Source organism: Macrosteles quadrilineatus, unplaced genomic scaffold (assembly GCF_028750875.1).
Source record: "Macrosteles quadrilineatus isolate MER2022 unplaced genomic scaffold, UCM_ALF_1.0 Scaffold_10__1_contigs__length_6754688, whole genome shotgun sequence".
In the NCBI taxonomy this organism is placed as follows: Eukaryota; Metazoa; Arthropoda; class Insecta; order Hemiptera; family Cicadellidae; genus Macrosteles; species Macrosteles quadrilineatus.
The window spans coordinates 4,809,087-4,834,183 of NW_026542603.1; the positions used below are offsets into that span (position 1 = coordinate 4,809,087).

The 25,097-nt window shown below is 31.9% G+C and overlaps 2 protein-coding genes across 2 annotated transcripts in view; both read right to left on the minus strand.

The window, feature by feature from the left end:
- Window positions 1-25,097, minus strand: part of LOC129004719 (uncharacterized) — a 372,634-nt gene that overhangs the window by 229,715 nt on the left and 117,822 nt on the right. The gene's annotated exons all lie outside the window — the stretch shown is intronic.
- Window positions 21,180-25,097, minus strand: part of LOC129004717 (uncharacterized) — a 37,890-nt gene continuing 33,972 nt past the window's right edge. Inside the window, exon 10 of the mRNA XM_054433292.1 lies at window positions 21,180-23,521. Within this exon, the coding sequence (XP_054289267.1) occupies window positions 23,231-23,521 (291 nt within the window). The 3' untranslated portion in view covers window positions 21,180-23,230. The remainder of the gene's footprint in view (window positions 23,522-25,097) is intronic.

A 25,097-nucleotide genomic window follows, 5' to 3' on the forward strand; every position in this document is an offset into this window, starting at 1 on the left:
AGTTCTTACAGAGTGACGAACATAAGAACAGACATTTTAGATTGAAAGTCGTTAGGGAAAACCGGATCACCAACTGATAAAAAACGTTAAAAGTAAAGCTTCCTAATTTTTAAAACAAAGTTAAATTCTCTGTCCACATTATTCCAATATTCTTTAAACCTAGAGTAACATGTATTTTAAGGTTAATAAGTCCGTTCACAAGATATTTTCTGGTTCCAGTTTCATCTTGGATTCCAATAAGCAGTAACGTCGAAGTATTGTTCTGAGACCTGGAGTTTATGTGTTTCCGAAGAGATTGGATCACCGTATGATACTTAATATTTCTGATAACATCACAAGGGTGGATTATTTTTAATATATTTTCTATATTGATATTGTTTACTATTTAAGACCAAATAAAATAGAAGCCATTTTTGATGTATGTTTGAATAATGTTTATTTTAAACAACATGCAGTGACTATCTTTAAGGATAACAAATTATTGTGTAATGTTATTGTTGTCCATTTATGATATTCTAAATTATCATTTATCAGATGGGGTATATACTATATCGAAGTGATTATAATTTTTTTTAAATCAAACGTGGTCGCTTATTTTATATTAACTTGAAAACCCGTAATAGGCATAATAATTAATGTTAAGGAAGATTAACAAGTTTATTTTAATCTTGCGTTATTTATATTGATATAGACTTTTTAGATTGTGTAAATGTAATAGGTAGTGAAGAAATCTCAAATTAAATAATAATTGCATCTTATGGACCACATATTAGATTAAACGATACCGTATGAAAATTATACTTTAAAGATTATTATTGTAATACAATCCAGTTTCGTGTTTAAGTAAGTATGTTTTCACTCACTTTTTCTTATATTTCACCCTAACGTACAGAAAGTGCATCTTCGTAATTACAAAATATACTTGTTCATGACAGATTTCTAAGAAATATACAGTTAAATTGTTATTTAAAGGTAAGTAAAATAACGTTATTAAAAGTAATAAGGATCACAACAGTAACCATAAAACCTTGTAGGCACTCAGGGTATGCCATAATCAATATCTAATTTTCAATCATTACAAATTTACTACATATCAGCACAAAACGAAACTTCAGCAGCCTTTTAGTATTGCCATTTATACTAGTGTATTATAACTACCAAAAGATCCTGAAATATAAAAGTTTTGGGTTTGACGTGGCGTGAAGCTTGGACAGGTTTGATTGAAGACATGTGTTGACGGAGTCGTACAACATAATCAGGAGGATCTTCATGCCTGGGTCCGTCAACAGGGAGATCAAACAATTCTCCTGGAAGTCTCAACTGTTGACCGAAAACAATTTCTGCCGTTGATGCTTGAAGATCCTCGCGATACGCACTTCTTATACCTAGGAGAAAAAATTTGATGACTTCTAGTTGCTCGAGTTATCGACTACTGTAATTATTGAACTAATTGCATTGGTCGTAGTTGATGTGAAAACTCAAATTTCTGTCCAAATTATTCCGGCTAATCTTCAACCTTAAAAATAATTAAAAGGATATTCTAGAGGGGACATGTTAGGTTGCAACAGGGCTTGGCAAAGTGGTTGAGACAAACACAACCAAAATAGTATTAAATAATTTTTAATTCACTAATGTAGGATTTTAAGGGTTACATAATACCTGTAGATAAATATTTAGAATCATGTAAGCTTATGGGGAGCACATAAACAATAAGCATTAGACAAAATATTTTGTGAAATACGATTTAGAAATCCACACTCTTTTTTTGAGTGACACCCGTTCACACGGAAAAGAAATACATTTTTATTTAGTATTAAAAGTGACAGAAAAGTCTTTGTTTGCGAGCGAGTGTAGCGATGAGATGAGACAAAAGGTTTCAATCAGCAGCAAGAGTTGCGCTGAAGCGACCTGTGATGTTGATTACAACATTGTCTGATGTCAACTCTGTAGAAGAGGAAGAGGAAGGGGGAGTGACATCAACAGAAACTTTTCGTCCTCATTGTTACTGTTGGTGCTACACTTATTCCAGTTGGTGTCATGTAATCTACTACTAACATTAATAGTGTTAATTTTAAATACGTTTTACACGTGAGTAAAATCTTTTATCTGTAAATTAAATTAACAAATAGCAATGTACAATGAATGATAATCATCCAGATGTAAGGTTTAGATAACATTTTTAATTTAATTTAGCTACCCATATATTTAAAATTTACATTGAAGTTCGTATTCCAAATAATAAACACTAACACCCTATTATGAACTTGTATGTATACAGAAAAATAGGATACGACTCGTTAATACGGATTATGTTTTAACACTGATACTTTTATTATTAATATAGAACTGTATTTTTAATTCTTGTCAAATAACTAGACGAGATATTGTATCTTTCAAACTATGTTACCTGCTTTATTTACTATAACTTTAAGAAAATTTAATTATAAATATTATTATTTGTAAAAAGAAGAAGTTAGCATATTCTTCTGAAGTATGAGAGGAAAGGCGCATCTGAGAGGTATGAATAATTTATACTTACTTCTCTGATCGAAAATGCCGCAATCTTTGTATTTATTGAGGCTTCTACATTTAAACAGTGCTATTACGTGGCAAGATTTTTAGGAGTAATTTTTTTCTTTTGAACATTGTAAATGTTATTGTGTAGAAAATATTTATACAGCACATTGTTGAACATCCATGCATATGTACATGTTTGATCACAATGATATCAGGTAACAATAGTTAGCTAAGCCACTAAGACTTCTGAACAATATAGCCAAATAATTAAATTACCTGGGTTTCTTAACATCAACTTTAATTTTTTTTATGCCGGGTTACACATACAATTGATTGTCAGAATATCTACATTCATAAACCAAATGAACAAAATAAATTTCCGTTTTAGCAAAGCTGGAGTTAACTATGAAGTGTTCTGTATAAATACGATTTGAGTTCAATCAATGTGACATTATGAATGAACAGATGACGATTAATTATAAAATAAAAATTTGCAAGAATCAAAAATTTTAAATTTTAAATTCTCTTTCATCACTTTACTATCACACTTTTAACTTTGCAAACAGAGCCACCATTAATGCCGTAAACCAGAGAAACAGTATTGGAACTCAATATCAAGTTATTTGAAACAACACTGAATCGTTTGGTGTACATTTCGCGCGTTTTGGTATACATTTTATCCGCATGTGTTATTGTTGATCTCATATCACAATGTGTGACGTTTAGCTTTTATAGAAATACCTATTAAACAGTTACAAAATATTATATCTCTTATATTAATACGTGAGGGCTGTTTTTTGTGAACAAAACTCCTCCGTTAGTAGTTATGGAAGGAGATGGTTTTATGGAGAATTGAAATGAAATTGAAAATTTTCATGTATGTGTGATTGGAGGGGTACATGTGTTTGAAAGTTGAGGGTTGGGGTTTGTTATTGTAATAGAATGAGTGAATGAAAGAGAAAAAAGATAGAATGAAAGAGAAATTGGATGATGAAGAGGGTAATGAAAGAGAGAGTGATAGAGAATGTTTGGGGTTGTGTGTGAGTGAGAGAGAGAGTGAAAGAGAAAATGGGGGAGGAAGAGGGGTATTGAAAAAAGAGAGAGAGAGAATGTGAGATGGGAGTGAGAGAGAGAGAGAGAGAGAGAGAGAAAATGGGGGAGGAAGAGGGGTATTGAGAGAGTGAGAGAGAGTGAGAGAGAGGGGAGATAGAGGAGTGATAGTGAGTGAGAGAGAGAGAGTGAGAGGGTGATGATGGAGAGTGTTCATGATGACGTCATTGTGTTATGTGTGTGTGTGTGTTTGTGTGTGTGTGTGTGTGTATTTGGGTGTGTGTGTGTGTGTGTTTATTTTTTATTACTGCTTTATTCTGTATTATTTGGTATAGTTTATTATCAATTACTCTGTTATAGGTGTTGTACATTTTAATGGATAGTAGTATGTTTTTATAGTTTGTAAAATTAAAAGATTTGGGTAAATTCTTTAGTTGTGGTATGGTATCTTTCAATGTCCTGTACCCGTATGTTTTACTTCTTACTGTAACGAATTCTAGAATGGGATTATTAGGAGATGTATCTTTGAATTTACCTAAGAGAGTATTAGAAATGAAATGTTGATCTTTTGTAAATGAAGTAGTATCAGTAGTGAATACTTGTATTGCAAATGAATCGTTGTCTGTGTATATTAAATTGAACTCTATATATATATGAAGAAAACTTATTCTATGTGGACAGTTTAAATGTTATTGATTTGATAAGTATATGAAGAAAACTTATAATAATAAAAAAAAACCACACACACAAACACACACACTTATACATACACACACACACACACACATGAACCCATACCATCAACATGAACCCATACCCCCACACCCACCATGAACAAGAACAATCACACCCCCCAACTCCACAATTACATCATCACGAACATTAACCCCTCATCTTACATCATCAATGACATCATCATGTACAATCCCCCCCACACCCTCCCCTATATTCTCTCTCTCTCTCTCTCTCTCTCTCTCCCCATCTCTCCCCGTCCAGCATCTGGTGCTTTGCGGGGATACTTGTTTGTATGGTCACTTGTGGGAACTCTGCCATTTTTAGTGTTAGAAAGAATCCAGTGAGAGAAGATTGTTAGATAAAATTTTAGCAGTTGTTTTTTGTGGCCCTCTCTCAAAAATTCGTCCATTTACCAAGTGCCGATTTTTGTCCTTGTGGGGCTATAACGGTCACTATGAGAGAGGGATTTACGAGGATATGTGAGAGGAATTAGTGGGGATCTCACTCTCTCTCTCTCTCTCTCTCTCCCACCCCCATTTTCTCTTTTCATTCTCTCTCTCTCTCTTTCAATACCTTCTTCTTCTCCCATTACTCTTTCATTCACTCTTTCTCTTACATTCTCTCTTACTCTTTCATTCAATCTTTCTATTTCATTCTCTCTTTCTCTTTTCATTCTCTCTTTCTCTTTCATTCTCTCATTCTATTACAATAACAAACCCCAACCCTCAACTTTCAAACACATGTACCCCTCCAATCACACATACATGAAAATTTTCAATTTCATTTCAATTCTCCATAAAACCATCTCCTTCCATAACTACTTCCGTTATTTCTGGACCGATTTTAACTTTTCAGGTGTCAAAAATTCTTCTCAATTCGTAGTTTGGATTTTAAAATTCTTACCCTTAAGGGCACGAGACGCTCTCAAATGTCGCATTTTCCCCATAAGAATTAGATTGAAATAGTATATTTCGTACCTAGGGCCGAAAATTAGGTTTTGCCGGCTCGTGATAGTTTTTAAGTTCGAGACGAAGTCGAGAACTTAAATCGATCGAGTGCTACAAAACCATTTCGGTCCGTGGTACGAACGCTATTTTTCACCACACTATACCCTATTACCACTATTATTCACCACTATAATAATACACACTGATAGTCAACACAACTTCAACTTTAAGGTTATGTGAAGAAATAATTCGAGGAATCAGCAAAAATAAAAATAAATAGTTGCTAGGCAACGGTGACAATAACACAATTCTATTGCAATATTATGGATTTTGATTGTGTATTTAAAATGTATTCATGTTTTAAGTAAGTAAGCGGACAGCTGATTTTGCGGCCCCGGGCTGTAAAAACCTGCTTGGTCCCCAAATTACGATGACAGCTGGCATGGCCAGAAAAACGTAACTTTCAGCCACCAATTAACGTATGTAATACAGCCAAAAACATCATAGTGTGGTGAAAACAAATTAAAAACAAAAACAGCTGTACTGCAATATTTAGGAGGTTATAGACAAATCTAAACAGTCAATCAGTTTTGTTGGAAGAACAGACAATTTAGTGAGTAGAAATATTGAAAACAGGAGGAGGAGACAATTAATAGGAAATCTTATACGTATGAGAGGGTTAGAGGAGAGGCCTGGTCTCACAGAAAGGAATCCAGGTACACAATCACTTGGGGAGATGAAGAATTTTTGCCAGTTACGCTAAGCAACTTATTTTGGAAGTAAAAAAAAAAAACACGAAGAATATACACATCATGTTGTCACAGTGGTAAAGTAAACCTACCTAAAGTCTCATAAAATAAATACATGCAAGAAATGTTTACTGGTGACAGCTTTAAGTCGGGAAAATTTGTACAAAAACACAAAAAAATAAGGCCAGGTCCAAAAAATTCTTAACTATTTTTACAATAAGCGTTTATTATTTCAAAGCGCTATTATAAATACCGTGAGTATTTCAATTAGTTACATAAGCATTTAGTCGGGTCTTTTAAACAAATCGAAAATTATGACTGTTATTATAGTAGTTTTAAAATAACTGCTGTATAATACCGTTACTTGACAATTGCTCGATTTCGAGCAACAGGTACACTACTTCTTAACGATTGTTCTACAACAAATCAATAGGTTTTACCAACATTATAGATGGTTAGTAAACTTATTGTGTATTACATATAGATCAATATGAAAACGCTACCACATTCTTCTTGAAAAAAAATATTAACTGACAAAAATTACAGATGTTATCGTGATTGTACTGAAATTCTCTCAGTAATACTCAAATGTTTTATATTGAAATAAATAACGAGTGCAATATAATTGAACGTTTACAGAATCAAATTAACACAATGTATCTTTACAAGACTTAGATCTATAAAATATTAGATATCTTAAAACCCACTGAATGTGCAAGGGCCTTACTAGGATTACCCAATCATGTAAAAATCACAATACATAATGAGTGAGAAATATGTCTAAAACGTGAATACAAAACACTTTAGCTAAAAAGTGTAGCTAAGCAAGTCATTCTGTTGCACACGAGAGAAATGTTTGCTGCTCACGAGTATGGAAAGTTTCTCGTGTGCATTCGTGTTACACGTTATATTTTTGTTACAGATACAATACCTAAATCATATAAATAATTAGTGTTTCAAACACTGTAAAAAACGTTTTTAGATTAGATTAACAACAAACATTGAACGAAATGGGAAAAGCTGCACCAGTTGATCGTAGTCGTAGTATGTTTAAATGTTGCCAACTAAACCTACTGTATTTCCAAGCGTACACGGATTACGTGCATAATAAAAGCACGCTGTTTTGTGTTGTTTGGTTGGAATACTGGTATGCAACGAAGTAAAAAGTGTGCGGCAATGTAAATAAATGCAGAAATTTGTAGCTTTCTGTACTACAATTAGTGCAAGGAAGCCTACTTTGTCGGGTGACTAGGGAAATTAATATTCTTATTGCGAATACATTGCATCATAAAAACAATGTAATGATTATGTTTCTTAAGTTATTTTAAGACATATGATAAAATTGTAGACTCTTCAAGGAAAGGTTAAGGAATGTTTCAGGACTTTGGTTGATAAAGCGGAACTCATTTACGGAGCTATCAGTCTTCCTGATATGAAAACGCCTTTTACCAAATTAATCTTATAAATTGCAGATGCACCATTAGTTTTGAGCAGCTTTCCTCCGTATTATTTTTTTTCTATACACAATTGAGCCATTTCTTAAGGTAAGGTAAAGTGAAAATTAATCTTTGACTTATACGAAACAATATTTGAGTTTATATCTAGACACTAAGGGGCATTGGGAAGTTTTATTATCAGTATATTGGATCTTTACTACCATTAATCCTTGTTTAGTTTTATGTTTGTGTATTAATAGGTTATGTTTAAGATTGGTTCCACAGGTTCAATTAGACTATTATTCCTGTCCATCTAATGAATTTTACTATTGTTGTATGAGTTTTAGTTTCTTAATTAAAACGTGCATTAATTAATCGATACACTATCATGTGAAAAGTCCCATAGAAAAAAGTATAGTAAACTTTAAGTATATGCTTACAAATATTACACCAAGTTCTTAAAAACCAGCAACAACATTTAACCAATTGCACGTTTAAAGTAAAATCTAGTCTTAACAGAATAGCTAGAAATAATAAGATCAGTAACAAAAAAAATTGTTTTATTTTGGAATGTTTACACAGATGTTACATCCCTACCAGTATACAATATAACTATTATTGCATGATACAACCAGCAATAACGAGAGCGTCCATCAGATACACAACAACAAAGCAGTGTTTTTGCAGACCCATGACATCGATGCTACATACCTGTCAGTATACATTATAACTGTTATTGCATGATGCACCCAGCAATAACGAGAGCGTCCATCAGATACACAACAACAAAGCAGTGTTTTTGCAGACCCATGACATCGATGCTACACACCTATCACTATACATTATAACTGTTATTGCATGATACAACCAGCAATAACGAGAGCGTCCATCAGATACACAACAACAAAGCTGTGTTTATGCAGACCCATGACATCGATGCTACATACCTATCAGTATACATTATAACTGTTATTGCATGATACAACTAGCAATAACGAGAGCGTCCATCAGATACACAACAACAAAGCAGTGTTTTTGCAGACCCATGACATCGATGCTACATATCTATCACTATACATTATAACTGTTATTGCAAGATACAACCAGCAATAACGAGAGCGTCCATCAGATACACAACAACAAAGCTGTGTTTTTGCAGACCCATGACATCGATGCTACATACTTATTAGTATACATTATAAATGATATTGCAAGATATAACCACCAAGAAATAAGGTTTAACGAGAGCATTCATCAGATACACAACAACAAAGCAGTGTTTTCGCAGCTTCGGTGACATTGACTTCACTTGACTGTCCTGTCCGTTGTGCTTTATTGATCAATTCACCCTTTACTATTCCCTTTCAACGATTACTACCTGTAAATTCTTTTGTGAAGATTTTTTCTTCTATAAACATTATTGTGTTTGTTTATAAGCTCGTTTCGACGGACATCATTATATACTGGAAATATAGTTTAAGTTATGACTTGTTTTACAGCAGACACACAAATGTCCAGGATTTAATCCTATATTTATACCTTACCTTTTAAAAATTAACAGTGACTTTTCATTGGAGCAAAACTTACTTAATTTATTATTGGAGAATATATATAAGAGTTAAGTCAATAAATGTAAATGTCTGTTTAAAGAGGAGTTTAGTATCCTAGGAATGGTAACTTGAAATAGAAAAGATTAAAGTTGAAACTGAGACACTCCAAGTACGATGCTACCAAGTTGTAAAGCATATTTAGAAATATCAACATTACCACTACAAAACTCGAGAAATACACGTTTGAACTATGCAAACCTTATATTGCAGACAGTAATTTGGTTTTAAATAAATAACTTCAAGCAGACAAAACAAACAAACGTTGGCTTCCTTGACATTTGCTTTTGAAATATTTATGAGCGTTGTTTTCCATTTTAACTAGAAAAATAAAGGTACAATTGCAGTCAATGTGTCATTTATACTTTGATCAGAAACACTTCTATCTTAAAAAAATATTTTCCGTATTAGTTGAAGTGTCACATTGATGTTTTTGTTGTCTTGAAAGCAAAAAAAACTATGCCAATAATTAACAGATATAATTAGCCTGACCATAAAGTTAGTTCAATTTTATGGAAGGCTCTTAAAACTAGAGCTATTAGATCATCCGGCCTTCTCCAATGAATGCCATACGTTAATTTTTTTAGTGTATCTACGGGTTTTAGTAGTAAAAATCATACTGTAGTTAAATTAAAGTTGATTGTATGTTGGCTCGGATTCACTTATATTTACTTGCTGCCTTTTTGCACACAAAATTAAAAAAAATCCATCCATTTCTGTTGGGTATTGCCCTAACTGTTCACAACTCAAATTTTAGAAATAAATTTACAATGAAGGGTCTCTGACTCCGTTTTAGACAAGAGAAATTAACAGTTTTTGAAGACAAATTAATGTTTCAAGTATTTGAGAAGGTTCAATGTAGTCCTGTGGAAAATGGAAAAAAGTTCTCTGTTATGACATGCTTTAAAAATTAACAACATTGGGTAATCACTCAGAACAAGACACTCATCTGTGATTGGATCAGGAAACTGTGGAATCCAACTAGTTTGCTTTTAAAATCTCTTACAGTTTCCTATAAAAATCTGTAAATGAAATGTATAGTTTGATTTTTAAATGAACGTTTTTTTAAAAGGTTACGGCAAAGCACAGAAGAGTTTCCATCTCATAATTAGATATTTAATCTTTTAAGATATATTTTATTATTTTTTACCCTAAAATAAATAGCTTCATGCTGATATAAATGTTGGAAGTGTTATTAACAAACTGGTCACCGTTTAACAAGGATACTCCGGAAAATCTGGTACATAATCATGTCTGTATACTTGTATATAGTTTACTAATATGGTGTTTAGGGCATGATTTTATGAGTAAACTTACCTCTGATAAGAACCGCATTGCTGGTACACTTTTTTGAGCTGCCATAATTTACAGAAGTAATTTCATGAAGGTGACAAAGTATAAAGAGTGTCACTTTCATTATTAGTCTCAGTTTTTAACTTGTTGTGAGTGCACTTTTAGTATAAATTCAGTTTGTAAACTATGTGTAAACAATATCCATTGTTTTTATTTTCTTTCTAGACTGCTGTTAAATTTTTTATCAATATTACATAGCCACGTAACATTTTTCATCCAATATTGTGTAGGGAAAGCTATTCGTCCCTCAGCAAAAATAGGGATTTTTTTAACGGTTGCCTTTATTGGTGTCTAGCATATATAGTACAACATTTGCAAGAGAGTACTTTTTGATTTTTATTTGAGACGATATATTTTCAGTAAAATAAAAGATATGATATCGTCCTTCCCAGTTCCATAATTTTTGTTTGTGTTGTTTTTAACAATGTAATAAAGTTATTTTTATCTGAATTTGAAAAATGTTTAAATGTTCATACATATCAAAGTAAATTTGTAATTTTATGTGCATAAATACGCCAATGCTTGAGAAAAAATAAGTTGATTTATAAAAACTGTACAAAACAGTTAACTTTTTTCAAATTAGCTCATACAACTATTCCCCCAATTCCTGCAGTTTCTGGCAATTCGCCATTCAAAATGTTTTTCTAAAATTAATTGACCCTTTAGGATCTATTGTTCCGTAAAAATAAAACCTATAAAGGGAAGATTCTACCATAATGGACCATTTTCAATGAAACATTTCTAAACTATGAATGAAGAAACTTTCTCCTAGGCTTCTAGAACACACAGGCGTCCTGTTTGCAACAAATATGAATTTTCTCCTTATGATGAATAATCTTAATTGAATAGACCAGTGACGTGAAACGTAGACAAGTAAGAAAATTAAATTTCTCATTGGATTGAGAGCTGCCACAAAACTATAGAAAAATGAGGTCATCGGTCTAGAGGTTAGAAAGAAATCTCTCACAAAAACTAAACATAATAATATTATTGTAGTTGACATAAAATACACAATCCTTTTCAAATTTATCAAAATATTTCATATAATTCAAAATGCCACCGTGGTATTATATCATACTGTCTTTTTTAGCACCTGCCCCAAACTTAAGCCCACCGAGACACAGCCATTACTACTAGTGTAATCTAATGGGGCCTAATAACACTTGCCATTACTTATGCAGCTTGTTTGCCTCTGGCTTGGCCTACTGTAATGGCCGGAGATTGAGGTCAATGGTCAATGATAACATGGTAGGGAAACAAAGACAGACAATAGTCGTACACTAAATACGTTGGAAAGTGTACAGTTAAAAAAAACTATAAACACCCTTTTAAATATGATATAAAAAGATAAATGATAAAAGGTTCACATGATAAATTAATTTTTGAAACATTCATTGTTTCAAGAACTAATTAAACATTTAATAACATATTAATGAAATTTTAATTTTGAAGAAAAAACATTGTAAAAAAATGTATATCTGGAGGGGAAAAAGTAAAAAATTATTGTAATCATACGATAATTATAATAAATTATTTGTATTTAAACTTAAACCACGTAGTAAATATTAGTTTGTCAATAACAGATTGTTGCGAAATCGTTGCCGTATCTGTGCAGACCTTTATTTAAAACCTCCACATTCAGTCAATAGTGACAAATCCCTATTGGAAACAGTGCTTTGATGTCTAAAAGCTGACATGAACTTTCTCACTCGGAAAGAACTCACTCAATACTCTCTACACGGCACAACTCAAATGATATGAGAAATATATGACTGTTACATTAGGCCTAATGTATGTTTTCTCAGAATATAGTTAAATCGTACAATTAGCAGTATTAGTTTTACGCCCGAATCTCGGTGGTAATCGAAATAGTTGGTTTGTGGATTCCTGTTATTCTAACAAAGTGCATGTGGTAATTATAGCTGGAAGGTATTTGTGCTTAGTTTGCCTAGTATATAATAAGAGTGACGACATTTATTTACGTGAGTTGATGACGTCAAAGTTAAATCTCCAGAAATAAGTGTTATTTTAGTTTAGGTTTTACCCTTTCAGTAAAAAAAATAAATTGGATTAACCAAAAACAATGTTAAAAGGGCTTTTTACAGTTTATTATTTTGGTTTGAGTTTAATTTAAAGTAATTTAGTTAATCAGTGAAAAAGTACATACTTTAGACAGGTAAATAATTTTGAAATACAAATCTCTTCCCATTACCAATATTTGAAATAAATTTATATGGATTATCAGAGAAAAATATAAGTTATACCTCATTAAAATATTGAATTATTTTTTTTTTTTATCTGTGTTGAGAAACATCTAATGGAACCACAAATGATATTTTTGGGATTTAAAATCAAGATTCTATTAAATAAAGAAATTAATTTCTCACTGCACTGTTCTTTCTTTAGTTAATAGCTTTATTTTTATGCAAACCAAGAAGTAAGTCAAGACTGTTCAAGAAGGACGGTAAAATTTTGGATGTAGATTTCTCAGAGATTTTTCCCTCTAAGTGTGAAACGATGGACGTAACAGAAGGTTGACTGAAGCTGATTATTTTATAACTACCTCGAGCAACTTTGGAGACAAATATCCCTGATTTCCACCGACGTAAACCCTCTCACAACCACAGCTTGGTAGTATGATACTCGTCGTACATTAAAGGTAAGGATTCATATGTCTTCTGGGGGGTTTCTGCTCATTCTAAAATAACTCATTAATGTCTATAGTTTGGAATCTACATGTAGATTTGTTTAGTATTTTATAAGTAGATAGTTACTATTAGTTTAGATTTCCTTTTCCTTGACGTCACTGGTCGTATAGGTAGTAGACAGTTTTTGTTGATCTTATTTTGATTTTTTGTTAATTTCTCATTTGGCTGCTATTAAAATGGTTCTGTTTTATCCAGGCATTGCTTGTATTGTTTTCGATAAACGATATTGCGATATACGAGGATTGTTTCGTGTCTGTTTTGATGCTAATTCCCAAATCCTAACGTTCAAAAAATGTATCTTATCTAGCATTACAATCGCAAATATGCTATTACATCCAATAATCAAAGAGAAAATACAGACGCAACAATGTAAAATTAAAATAATTCGGGAATGTAATAAATGCCATTTTTAGTTAGATAAAGAGATTATCATTAAAATACTTAAAAATAAAGTAATATTATTGAACGATCTGGTGATGACTTTAACAATTTTGTAATCATCCCCCACAATACCTCATCTGATATCTCACCTCGCATTGAGAATACAATTTGATGACCAGAATAGTAGCCTATATAATTCTACAAGCTTTAAATCGTGTTGAAGTATTTTACTAGGTCCAGCATTTGATTGTAATTTTATGCTTAAATCTGTACGATGTTAAATTTGAAGTGCACAAGGAAAACATTAACAATATATCAAATCTATTGCACACTTTGAAGAAAAAGATTGTTTGGAATCTTTTGATGTCACCTTATTTTATTTAAAACACTAATTAGGTAGATGAAAAACATGTTAAAAATGCAAAATACTGTAAATATAAATATTAATATCACTTTTATTTAAATACCATCACAATTCCACCAAAAGAGGGTTTTGAATATCAACCTTGCCTTTAATATGCTTAAAAAATATGTACAAACAATAAAACTACCATTGTAAGGGCTGAAGCCTGATGGCAACCTATATTTGAAGTGTAAAAGCTAACTAAAGTCTCTTCATACGAGGATAAGCCTTTACACCAGAGATCAGCGCATTGATCTCTCACTTCAATACGTTTTAATCAGTTCTTTTGAAGACTGCAGGCGATTATTCTTTATATTTACTGTGTGATTAGCAATGTTTTTATTTCAAAAGTTTATGAAACATTCGAGTAATAATGTGCCAGGATATTGTGTTTATTGTTTAGATTTAACAGGCTGCGTTAAGTTAATTAATGTTTGAATACCAAGATTGTATTTTATTAAGAACACTTTTTTTACATTGCCTATATTTTGGTATTCATTTCATTCAAATTTTTATGGTAAGCCATGTACTCCACGGTGGTATATACAAAATACATATCTCTAACATATGCAGACAAGACAGTAAAGTTTTGAGTATCTCTACCCCTTTTTAATACATTTCAAAACTTAATTAAATACATTTCCAGGTTATTTTTTACATTAATGTAAAACAACGTTACGTGTAAATCATTTTTAAAGAATGTTTATGTGCTGGACCTGTACTGAATCTAATAACATGCGCATCTAACTCCGTATCTTTTAGTTATTCACAATTTGCACTGATATAAAAGTTTACACTCTTTTATATCATTTATAGGCGAGAGTGTGTATTCTCGAAACACATATCGAACATGCGTATTGAAACACCATTATAGCTGGAAAACTTGTGTATTATGTGTTAAAGTAAACCAATAGAAATATTAGAATAAACTGATGGGAAGTAACAGCCAGTAAGGGGAGGGGTGCAAGCTTGGTTGTGGTTTATTCAAGCGACACCCAGCTTTCACAGTCCAACGCACTTCTCAGGCTTTCTTACATTTTCAACATGTTTCTTTCATTTACTTAAATGGATAAGAATAATTTAAAACTATAAAAACCTGCTACTAGCTCTTATACTGAGTATTTTGTTAACCCTTTTTACTTTATTTTATTTGCTTCTTAAAATGCTATATTTATATTTTAGGAGAAATGTAATTAAACGTGTTGTTAAGAAGTAAAAAGGTCTTAAAATGTAAATAAAAATAAACATAAAATTTAAATTCATACAAAATATACATCATGCACGGCTCCTTAATAAATGCACGACAACAATACTAGCTGTATTTATAGTAAAGGACTTTTCCTTTAAAATTCTTTAACAATAAAAAAAACTCTCTCCACAGCACACCTGCAAACTAAGCGAATTCGCAATTATTACCTGGCTGGATGTTTACTAAAATAAAATGGTCAGAATTATTCTCTATTTAAATAACATTAAGGTAAATTAGCACTTAGATTTGCTGATGCAAGCAAGGTAATAACGTGTGTTTGTTTTTTAAATGTGCTTAGTATAATATAAACAAATTTTCTAAAAAGGATCAACATATGCACAAATCTAAACAACAGGTCTTCCAGGTCCTACCATGAGACCTACGGCAATAGCTTATTCTTTAAATGGTTAATTCGTGGAAACTAGACCATGCTAAATAAAAAACGTCGCAATTGTAAATTTACAGATTGGTAACTTTTGGAGTAGCCTAGTATTGTTTATAATTTTTTTTATTTTGTGTCCTTAATCCTTGACCGACGATGTCGGATAGATTGCGTCAGAGGCACATTATTATACTATTTACATATTGTTCAAAACTATTAGGTGCAATTACTGTTGTAAAGACTCACTTGTAATACTCAGAGTTCGGAAACAAGGGTTAGTCACTGATAGAATCACAACTGTCAACCCTTCTTATCATCATTTACCTACAACCCCTGCCCATTGCCCAATAAGGGATAACCTGGCTTAGGGTTCCATTACATTGGTTATTTCCTACCGGTAATCAAAGTGAATATTTTGGTTGCTTATCGTTACACGAATCATATTCGTACTAAATTATATAGTTTAGCTACAGTTAAAGTTATTAGCTGTGTTACAGATATTTTCAGTGTTTCAACATATATGTAGATTCTCTTTCTTTTTGGAAGAAAATTCAAGTTTACTCTCAGTTTTGGATACAAATTTAAAATTTAAGACAATACCAAATATCTCATTTAACTTTACAATTGTTTTCATTCTACCTTGTTACGATTTGTTAAAAATGATAACTTTAAACTTTCTTTTATTAGACATGGTTACTTAAAATTTAGTGATTCAAAAGGATATTCAAGGGTGTAGATAACAGTGCAATAATTATTCCATTACTTTATTCTACTGGTGGTTGATTAAGGCTTGTCGAGAAGAGACATCAGACAATATAATTTAAATGGCTTATCAGTTAAAAGTCTATAATATTAAAACGAAACAGGGTTTTTTTTATTTCACGATTCTGAATCAACCACTCGACGGATTTTGATGATTTTTGTGTTGAAAGAAAGATAGTTTTGAGAACTAGGGAATGTCGAAGCCATAATTTTAGTTTAGGGTCCCAGTTATTTAGAAATTAAGTTTTAATTTTTGAAAAGTCTAGCAGCCGACGCTAAGATTCTAAACTAGCTTATGGTGTAATATAATTTGTTTAACATAACAGCTGTAAACATTCAGCGTTTGTAACACAAATTCAGCATTTGGATAAAATTAAAAGACATACTAAGGGTTGACTTATTTATACTATGTGTAATGCTAACCATTGATACGTTCAATCCTTCGATAAGAGGATGACAGATTATTTAAATATACATAGGTAAAATACTAGGATGTTCAAAGGTTTTTTTAAATAAATCTTTGTAATCTTCGGTTTGTTTTAGTGCAATATAATTTTCTTTTAAGTAACAGCTGGTTAAATATAAAAATGCTCTGTAGAACTATGAGGTTATTTCATTTACTCTGATTTGTCATTGATTTTTAGGAAATAAGTAAAATTAGTAGACCACCGAGAAAAGTAACACCATCGATGTATACATGTCGAGGCTCTGTACACGAGTCTTAAAAAAAGGATATGCAAACTATTATACTGCTCAACTTTTTTAGGAAAGGGTTGGAAAATCCATTTTTTACACGTTTTAATTCATCTTGGTTTGTTTACAATCAATGTTTTTGAATGATTAAACTTTGTTTGGATCAGGCCCGGAAATATTGATGTCATAAAGAAGGAGATCAAGAATCCTCAGGAATACAATTTGAAATTACCACCACAACCCAGACGGGTTTTATCCAAAGATATACAGATAGATTTAACACAACGTCATCATTGACCTAGGATACTGCAATTAGACTAACCATCCTTTTATGAAATCTAAAAAGTTGTTTGGTGTGTGGAGGCGCTAAATATTTTATAGTTTAAATAAATGAATATGGGGAATTACGATGTACATTGATTCAATGAGGGTGGTTTAATTATTAAGGATATTAGAACTGATACCATGATGGATAATAAACATAGACAATTAAGTACGTCACTAGCTTTATTAGCGTGTTTTACGTTTTAAATTCCTTCAACATGTGACCAGTTCTTTTGTTCAAATGAATATTATCTTATTTTTGACTCAGCTGTTTACCAAAACAAACTATATGTTGTTGTTTTTACTTTTCTTTGTTTACACTTATTTATTTAGCAATTGATGCAGTGAAATTGATATAAAGGATACGAGGTGTTAGCCCGTCCTACGTACGGGAGTGGTCAGTTAAAACGGTGTAGGCCAATAATTCAAAACAGCTAGTTTACACGTATAAAGACAAATTTTATTGCAGCCTACATTAGAAAGAGTAATTATCAATTGAGAAGTGTATAGGCCTAGTCAATGATATCACCTTCCATCGCATACCTACCTCTTCCATAATCAATATCACCACAATACAATTACTCATACTATACACAATTTCCAGTAGGTCTGAATAGAAACTCCCTAAAATAAAACGAAAACATCCAATAAAATTCACAGTACACATAATTATAACGTTGGTGTCCAGACATCATTAAACGAATCGTCCACACACATTCTTTATGTCAATTTCACTGCATCAATTGCTAAATAAATAAGTGTAAACAAAGAAAAGTAAACACAACAACATATTAGTTTGTTTTGTAAACAGCTGAGTCAAAAAATATTCATTTGAACAAAAGAACTGGTCACATGTTGAAGAAATTTAAAAAGTAAAAACGCTAGTAAAGCTGGTGACGTAATTAATTGTCTATGTTTATTGTCCATTCCGTTATCAGTTCCAATATCCTTGATAATTAAACCACCCCCATTGAATCAATGTACATCGTAATTCCCCTTATTCATTTATTTAAACTATAAAATATTCAGCGCCTCCAAAAGTAACCACAACTAAACACACGCTAAACTTTTTTAGATTTCATAAAAGGATGGTTAGTCTAATTGCAGTATCCTAGGTCAATGATGACGTTGTGTTCAATCTATGTCATTCATCTGTATATCTTTGGATAACACCCGCCTGAGGTTGTGGTGGTAATTTAAAATCATATTCCTGAGGATTCTTGATCTCCATCTTTATGACATCAATATTTCCAGGCCTAATCCAAACAAAAATCAAGCATTCAAAAACATTGATTGCAAACAAAAAGCTGTTAAGATGAATTAAAACATGTAAAAATTATGATTTTCCTACCCTTTCCAAAAAAGTTGAGCAGTAAAATAATTTGCATATCTTTTTTATTTAACTCGTGTACACAGCCTAGACTTGTACACATCGATGGCGTTACTTATCTCGGTGGTCTACTAATCTTACTTATTTCCTATAATCAATGACACAATCAGAGTAAATAACCTCATAGTTCTATAGGGCATTTTTATAATTAACCAGCTGTTAGTTAAAACAAATTATATTGCACTAAAACAAACCGAAAATTTCAAAGATTATTTAAAAATATTATTTGAACATCCTAGTATTTTACTATGTATATTTAAATGATCCGTCATCCTCTTATCGAAGGATTGAACGTATCAATGATGAGCATTACACATAGTATAAATAAGTCAACCCTTAGTATGTCTTTTAATTTGATCCAAATGCTGAATTTGTGTTACAAACGCTGAATGTTTACAGCTGTTATGTTAAGCAAATTATATTATACCAAAAGCTAGTCCCTCTTTCTACTGTAGGCTGCTATAAAATTTGTCTTTATACGTGTAAGCTAGCTGTTCTGATTTATACACAGTTTTAACTGACTACTCCCGTACGTAGGACGGGCTAACACCTCGTATAAATTAAAACTATGTAATACAACTTGATGAAATACAATTAATATTAAAATAATAAGTAACCAGTAGTAATCTACGAAACATTTAACTGTTAATGCTCCAAGACTGTTATAAATAGGTACCGAGTGTTTGAAAAAGAACCAAATTACTTCTTACAACTCCCTAACGAAGTACACTTACTGAAATCACACAACTTTTCTGTACATTTAGATGTGTGTATTTCATTACTAGGGTGGAAGGATAAGCACAATTTAAACACATAACGCTATTGAGTATGAAGTGCATCAGTGTTAACAGTATCCCTTTCAAGATGAAGCGTTGTCGAGGAGTTCGTCCATTGAATTCCTCAGCTCAATAGAGGCCTTTCAAATGGCACCTGTACATCAGCTTGACTAAATCATTCGCTCAACGTCCTCTCCATAGGAATAATTGATGTTTGTTACCTCATTTGACAGTTATTAACATGTTTTAATGTGGGTTTTTGTGCTTGCAACTATTCATTAACATATCAGATATAAACCATTGTTATCAAAAATAAATAACAATGGTAAATACAGTTTAGATATGTGATATTTAAACTGAAATAATTAATGACGGAGTTTAAATTCTGAGACATTCGTGTTCCCCACTTAAGAATAACATACAATAAAATCTGATGTTGACAATTAAAATGTACTATGATTTGTTCTTTGATTTTCCAGTGGAGTAATTTGTATTGAATACAGATTTAAAATCAAATAAATCTCACAACAAAGATGCTTTAAAAAATTACTGTCTCTGAGAAACCTCATAAAATCCAAGCAACAAAAATGTTTCATTACTTAGGAATAAGTGAACTTGGTTTTTTTTTACTATTTTGACGTTTTAAAAGACACATACAGCTAAACCACAGCGACAATTTTAAAGTAATTATTTCTTGCTTACGAACTAAAATACTTAGTAAAATATCGCAAATGTAGTGCAATGCGAACACCTAGTAAAGTATCCTTACTATTAAGAGATATTCGGTACTATTAATACAATTGGAAAGGCCATAGTTTATTCATAAATGAGACGTGTACTTAGTGTTTAATTGGAAATTTAAGTCTGTTATTGCTGACGTTTATTTAAAGACGCCTTCTCTCAAACTCCAGAGACAAATCCCTATAGGAAACTACGCTTTGATGTCGGTAAGCTGAGTTTAGCCTTCTCGTGCGAGACTCAACCTTACCAAATCCGCTCTTCCTTTAAACTCTCAGAAATTCTTGATTGATTGAATTTTGATGGTCTTACATCATTTGTAAATGCATATCTTGTTTTATAAAACGTACATGCTGTAGTTGATCATTGAGTAACATCACAAAATATGCATTATCATGCATGTATCACCCCTATCCTCCAAACAAAATTTTTAAATAACTTCTTTGTTTGAATTAACCATTCGAGTAGTAGTTATCATTGCTGTATTGCGTTTAATATACCTCTGAATGTTTCTCTGGATCCATAACTTATATACATTCATAAGTGAATTTATATTCTTTCCATAGATTCATAGCTTGTAAATAGCTCAATAGTTTACTCAGTTTTTATTTTTAACGGTTTTACATATGTTTACTCCAAATATAAGCAAAAACATTTTAAATTCATGTCTACTGGTAAGTTTGGAGAACTTACCAACAAACCAAATCATCATCAGACTCTCATGGAACCGGGCAAATTGTTGTTACTACTTATTCTTTATATCGAGGAGAGATGGTATAGTGGTAGAGTGAGGGGCTTTGGATCCCGAGGTCCCAAGTTCAAATCCCACTAATCAATCACCCATATATTTATCCTTTTGATCCCTCTATAACTACCCTGAACACCTACCACAAGTCTTAGTCCACTTAAACATAACAAGTTTGTAGTAGGTTGAGTAGCCATTAGGAAATAATTTAGTACAAGTCTTGTTGTATTCTTTAATATCAGTTACGATAAACAAACTTTTATATACATTAAAATATCTCAATTTGAAACAAAGATATATCTACATTATAATATTTTAGAATTACTTCACGAACAGTACTGTAGCTCAGCATAGTTTTAACATGTGAAAGACGCAATCCCGGCACTACATCAGCTCTACTGTAAAGTTTAGCACTATGGAGGTGGCTGAAAATGCAACATAACATTCTATACGAAATTTACAGTACGAATTAAAATTTCCCCTCTTTAAACTATGTTTGCCTCTTAGTTTGTATGAAAAAAAGTCCACTTAATCATATCCTGACTCTCTATAGTAAATTAGAATTGTAATTCTTACCCATCCAACGTTAATTTAGTTCGGTTTACACTTTGATGTGCTTCAAACCTTTCACTCATAAAACTAAGCTCATGAGACCGGGCTGGTTGAAGATGAAAATTTAAAAGACTACCCTAAAAAAGGTCATCGGATTTCATTTGGAAAGTTATATAACTTGCAAGACGGTTGTTTACAAGCGGTTTCTGGTGGTTATAAAATAGAAAATGTAATAAATTGTTTTGTGGCATTCTATGGGATTTCACTTCGGTTAGTATTAAATAATACTACCAAAATCTTCACTTAATGTTATCATCCCTCTCATTAATTTCAGGACTAGCAGTAATTTGCCTTACTTTAATTAATAATACCATTAATTAATTTTAACACTTTTGCCGGGTGGATTGAAAATGAGATATCAAAGAAGGAATGAGACGACAGCAAATAATACAGTATTCAAAGAGTCTTACAAAATACATCGATTTTGTACTGTCCATCGATTTACATGAAATATGTACGCCAAATTTGACATGTGCTACAATGCTGCACTTACAAAATACTCTACGTGTTACAAATGAGAACAATTTAAATACACATGAGCCGATCTGTTTGTTACACTATACACAATTTTATTGTCCACATGAATGTTTAGATTCAAACAGTAAATAGATTCTGTATAACAATTCAAGAAGTGTTATGTGTACGTTATAATATACAGTAAGGCAATCGTTTAGTATATTATAGGTTATAGAAGTGTAAGCATTTATTTTATAGATATAACGACAAAATAGACTCTACAAGTACTGAAACGAGTAAACACATAAATATAATTATTATTAAGAACATTTTGAATGAAATTTTAAATTTTAAACATTCATAAAACACCAAGAACGCAAAGGCAAAATTTATTTCTTATAATCGTAACAATAGAGTACATAAAAGATAAATGTATTTATATTGCAAACAAGACTGATGTTGAATAAAACTATCGATGTTATTAGATTATTATTTTACAATTTTGAGCAAACATATATTTTAAGGTTTAGTATTTTTTGTAAAATACTTTTAAATTAAGTTGGTTTACTTCCCAACGGTAGTTATACCACCATCCTTTTTTTTTGGTACATTTCTTTAAAATAATTTACTTTTTCACTTAATAAGTGAAAAATTATTAATTATTAATTATTTATAAGTGAAGAATTTTTAATAAGTTAAAAAAATTTTCTAATACCTTAATTTTCAATTAAACATATAATCTTTTTGTTTTATGTTTCTAGTCAGTTATGACAATTTCTGTCGTGTTTAATGTTTGAAGGCATGAATTATTGTGATAGGCATACAACCCAAATTTATGGTCTTTACAATTTTCAATGATTGATGATTTTATAATTAAATACGCCCAAAGTAAACAAAACTGCCCTCTTATCATTTTTTTAGTTCAAGAGCTTTTTTGAAATAATTTGACCCCTATTAACAAAATAATATAAAAAAATAAGCCTATTGTTATTTATTGAAATTATCAATATTTAATTACAATTCAAACATTGTTTCAAACTATTGAAAGAATTAGTGACCTTATTTTCCTTATTTCTGTAGGGTTGCGTTTAGTTCTGCCAACACTACAAATTTCTCCCGTAATTTTATAAAAACTTTAACTATGTGAGATTACAGTGTTTTGCGAAATTTAAAATTCCTCTTCACTGCACTCAGCAAAACAAACGTTAAACGTCAGTTTAAATAGTGTGGAGTTGCGTTGAATATCCACTTATGGTGCATATCGGGTCCATCTGAAGATCGCACGGGTCCCTGCGACCGCAGGAGTACACGAGGTCCATATGAGGGTCCATGTGGCCCGGGTCCATATGTGCCGAGTAGACCTGACTGTCCTCCAACAGTGGTTGTGAGTCAGCAGGTGTCTTGAGGACCTCCTCATAGATGTCGTCGTCGTCGTCCTCGTAGTCCTCGTCAGACTCTCGCCAAAGTGACAGGTCTGCTGGTAACCAGCAAGCCAACACGAACCAGTTCTGCGGGACAATGCTACTATTAGTATTACGCTTATGGGACGACCATGCGCTTTCAGCTTTGGTAAGTTGTGCCGGAAATATAGGTCTATTTGAAACGGGCAAGTGAGAGCACGAGGTGTGAGCACTGTGCGAAAATTCCAGAGCACAGAGCCTTCCTCCACCGTGAGCGTTTTAGTACATGATGTTGCGAGGGGGGGGGGGGTTGTTGAACTTTAACATAGACACTTATGTCTACCATGGAATGCATGCTCTGTTCCTTACTGGTATCATATAATACAACGTTGCCAACGGATACAAGTGACACCATATAAGTGTATGTAATACACCCTAGTTGAATTTAATGAAGGAGTCAAAAACTCTTTTAGGTTAAAGTGGTACTTCTAATATAGGTGTGCATATGCAGAAAACTCTAAAACGCAAACCATTGTTGGTCTTATAGTAGTTTTGATGTACCAGTAAATTGGTCATCCATAACTTAAGTAATTGCTAAATATGTACACATATTTATAAGAAAATACAAATAAAATTAAAGCTTTATTTAGTAGATGGCATTTTTTAATAAGGGTGAGTGCATGGCTGTATAGTTTGTCAGTTAGTAGAACGGATTTAAAACCAAGGAAAGTGATTTCTTGGTTAAATATCCCAGTTCTAACAGAAGGTTTATTGGAATTGTTAATTTTTTACTGCTGCCTTGATTTACCAAAAATTAAACGTAAATCCTTCTGAGGTCCATATGGATGGGTCAGTGCAAATTGAAAAGATTCCTCCAAACCCTTTTCAAAACTATGAGGGTCTACATGTCTACTCTTTATTCTGTGCTAGTGCCGAAAGTGGCATTTTACGTTGCCCACTCATGTTTCATGTGTGAGTCAAAGTTGAACATAGGAACATGAAACTTCATGGCAAGGCGAAGCTAAGGTTGGCATTAATTGGAGCAATTGCAAAAATACTTTCGGTACAAGTTATGAACAGTACTTTTCATCACGACGCAAAAATGCATATACACAAAGTTACAGACCTTACTAAAATTATAACTCATACATTTTATTAATGAACATTATTTTAATATGAAAATAAAAGAAAATAGGCTAAACACCTTCATACAAATTTCAAAATTAAGAGTTTAAAATCAAGGTATGCATATTGTGCAGTAACCCCTCATTACAAGTTAAAACACATAAAAAAACTAGATTATGCCTTTTATGTTGTTATTTTCATTGCCAAACAGTAAAAGAACTGATTTCATTTACAGTATAAAATTGTAAACAAACACTAGTGAGTTTAGTGAGAAAACGGATAACTGATTGAATACAAGGAAAATTCAAGTAAGGGAAATCAGCTGATCGTTTCCTTGCTCTACTCTAAGTTAGAGCTTGGGAAACTATTACATCCTTTGATATAAGCTTTCATAAAAAAATAGCTCCTTTCTGTATGGAGTAATGGTAATAATTTTAATTTACCACAGCTCAAAAGTAATAAAATAGTATTACAACGATCATTAATTGTAATTCAACTTAAGTGATCCACATGGAGGGTTAATAACAAACTTTGGACCTAATGAATTTAACCCCCTTCG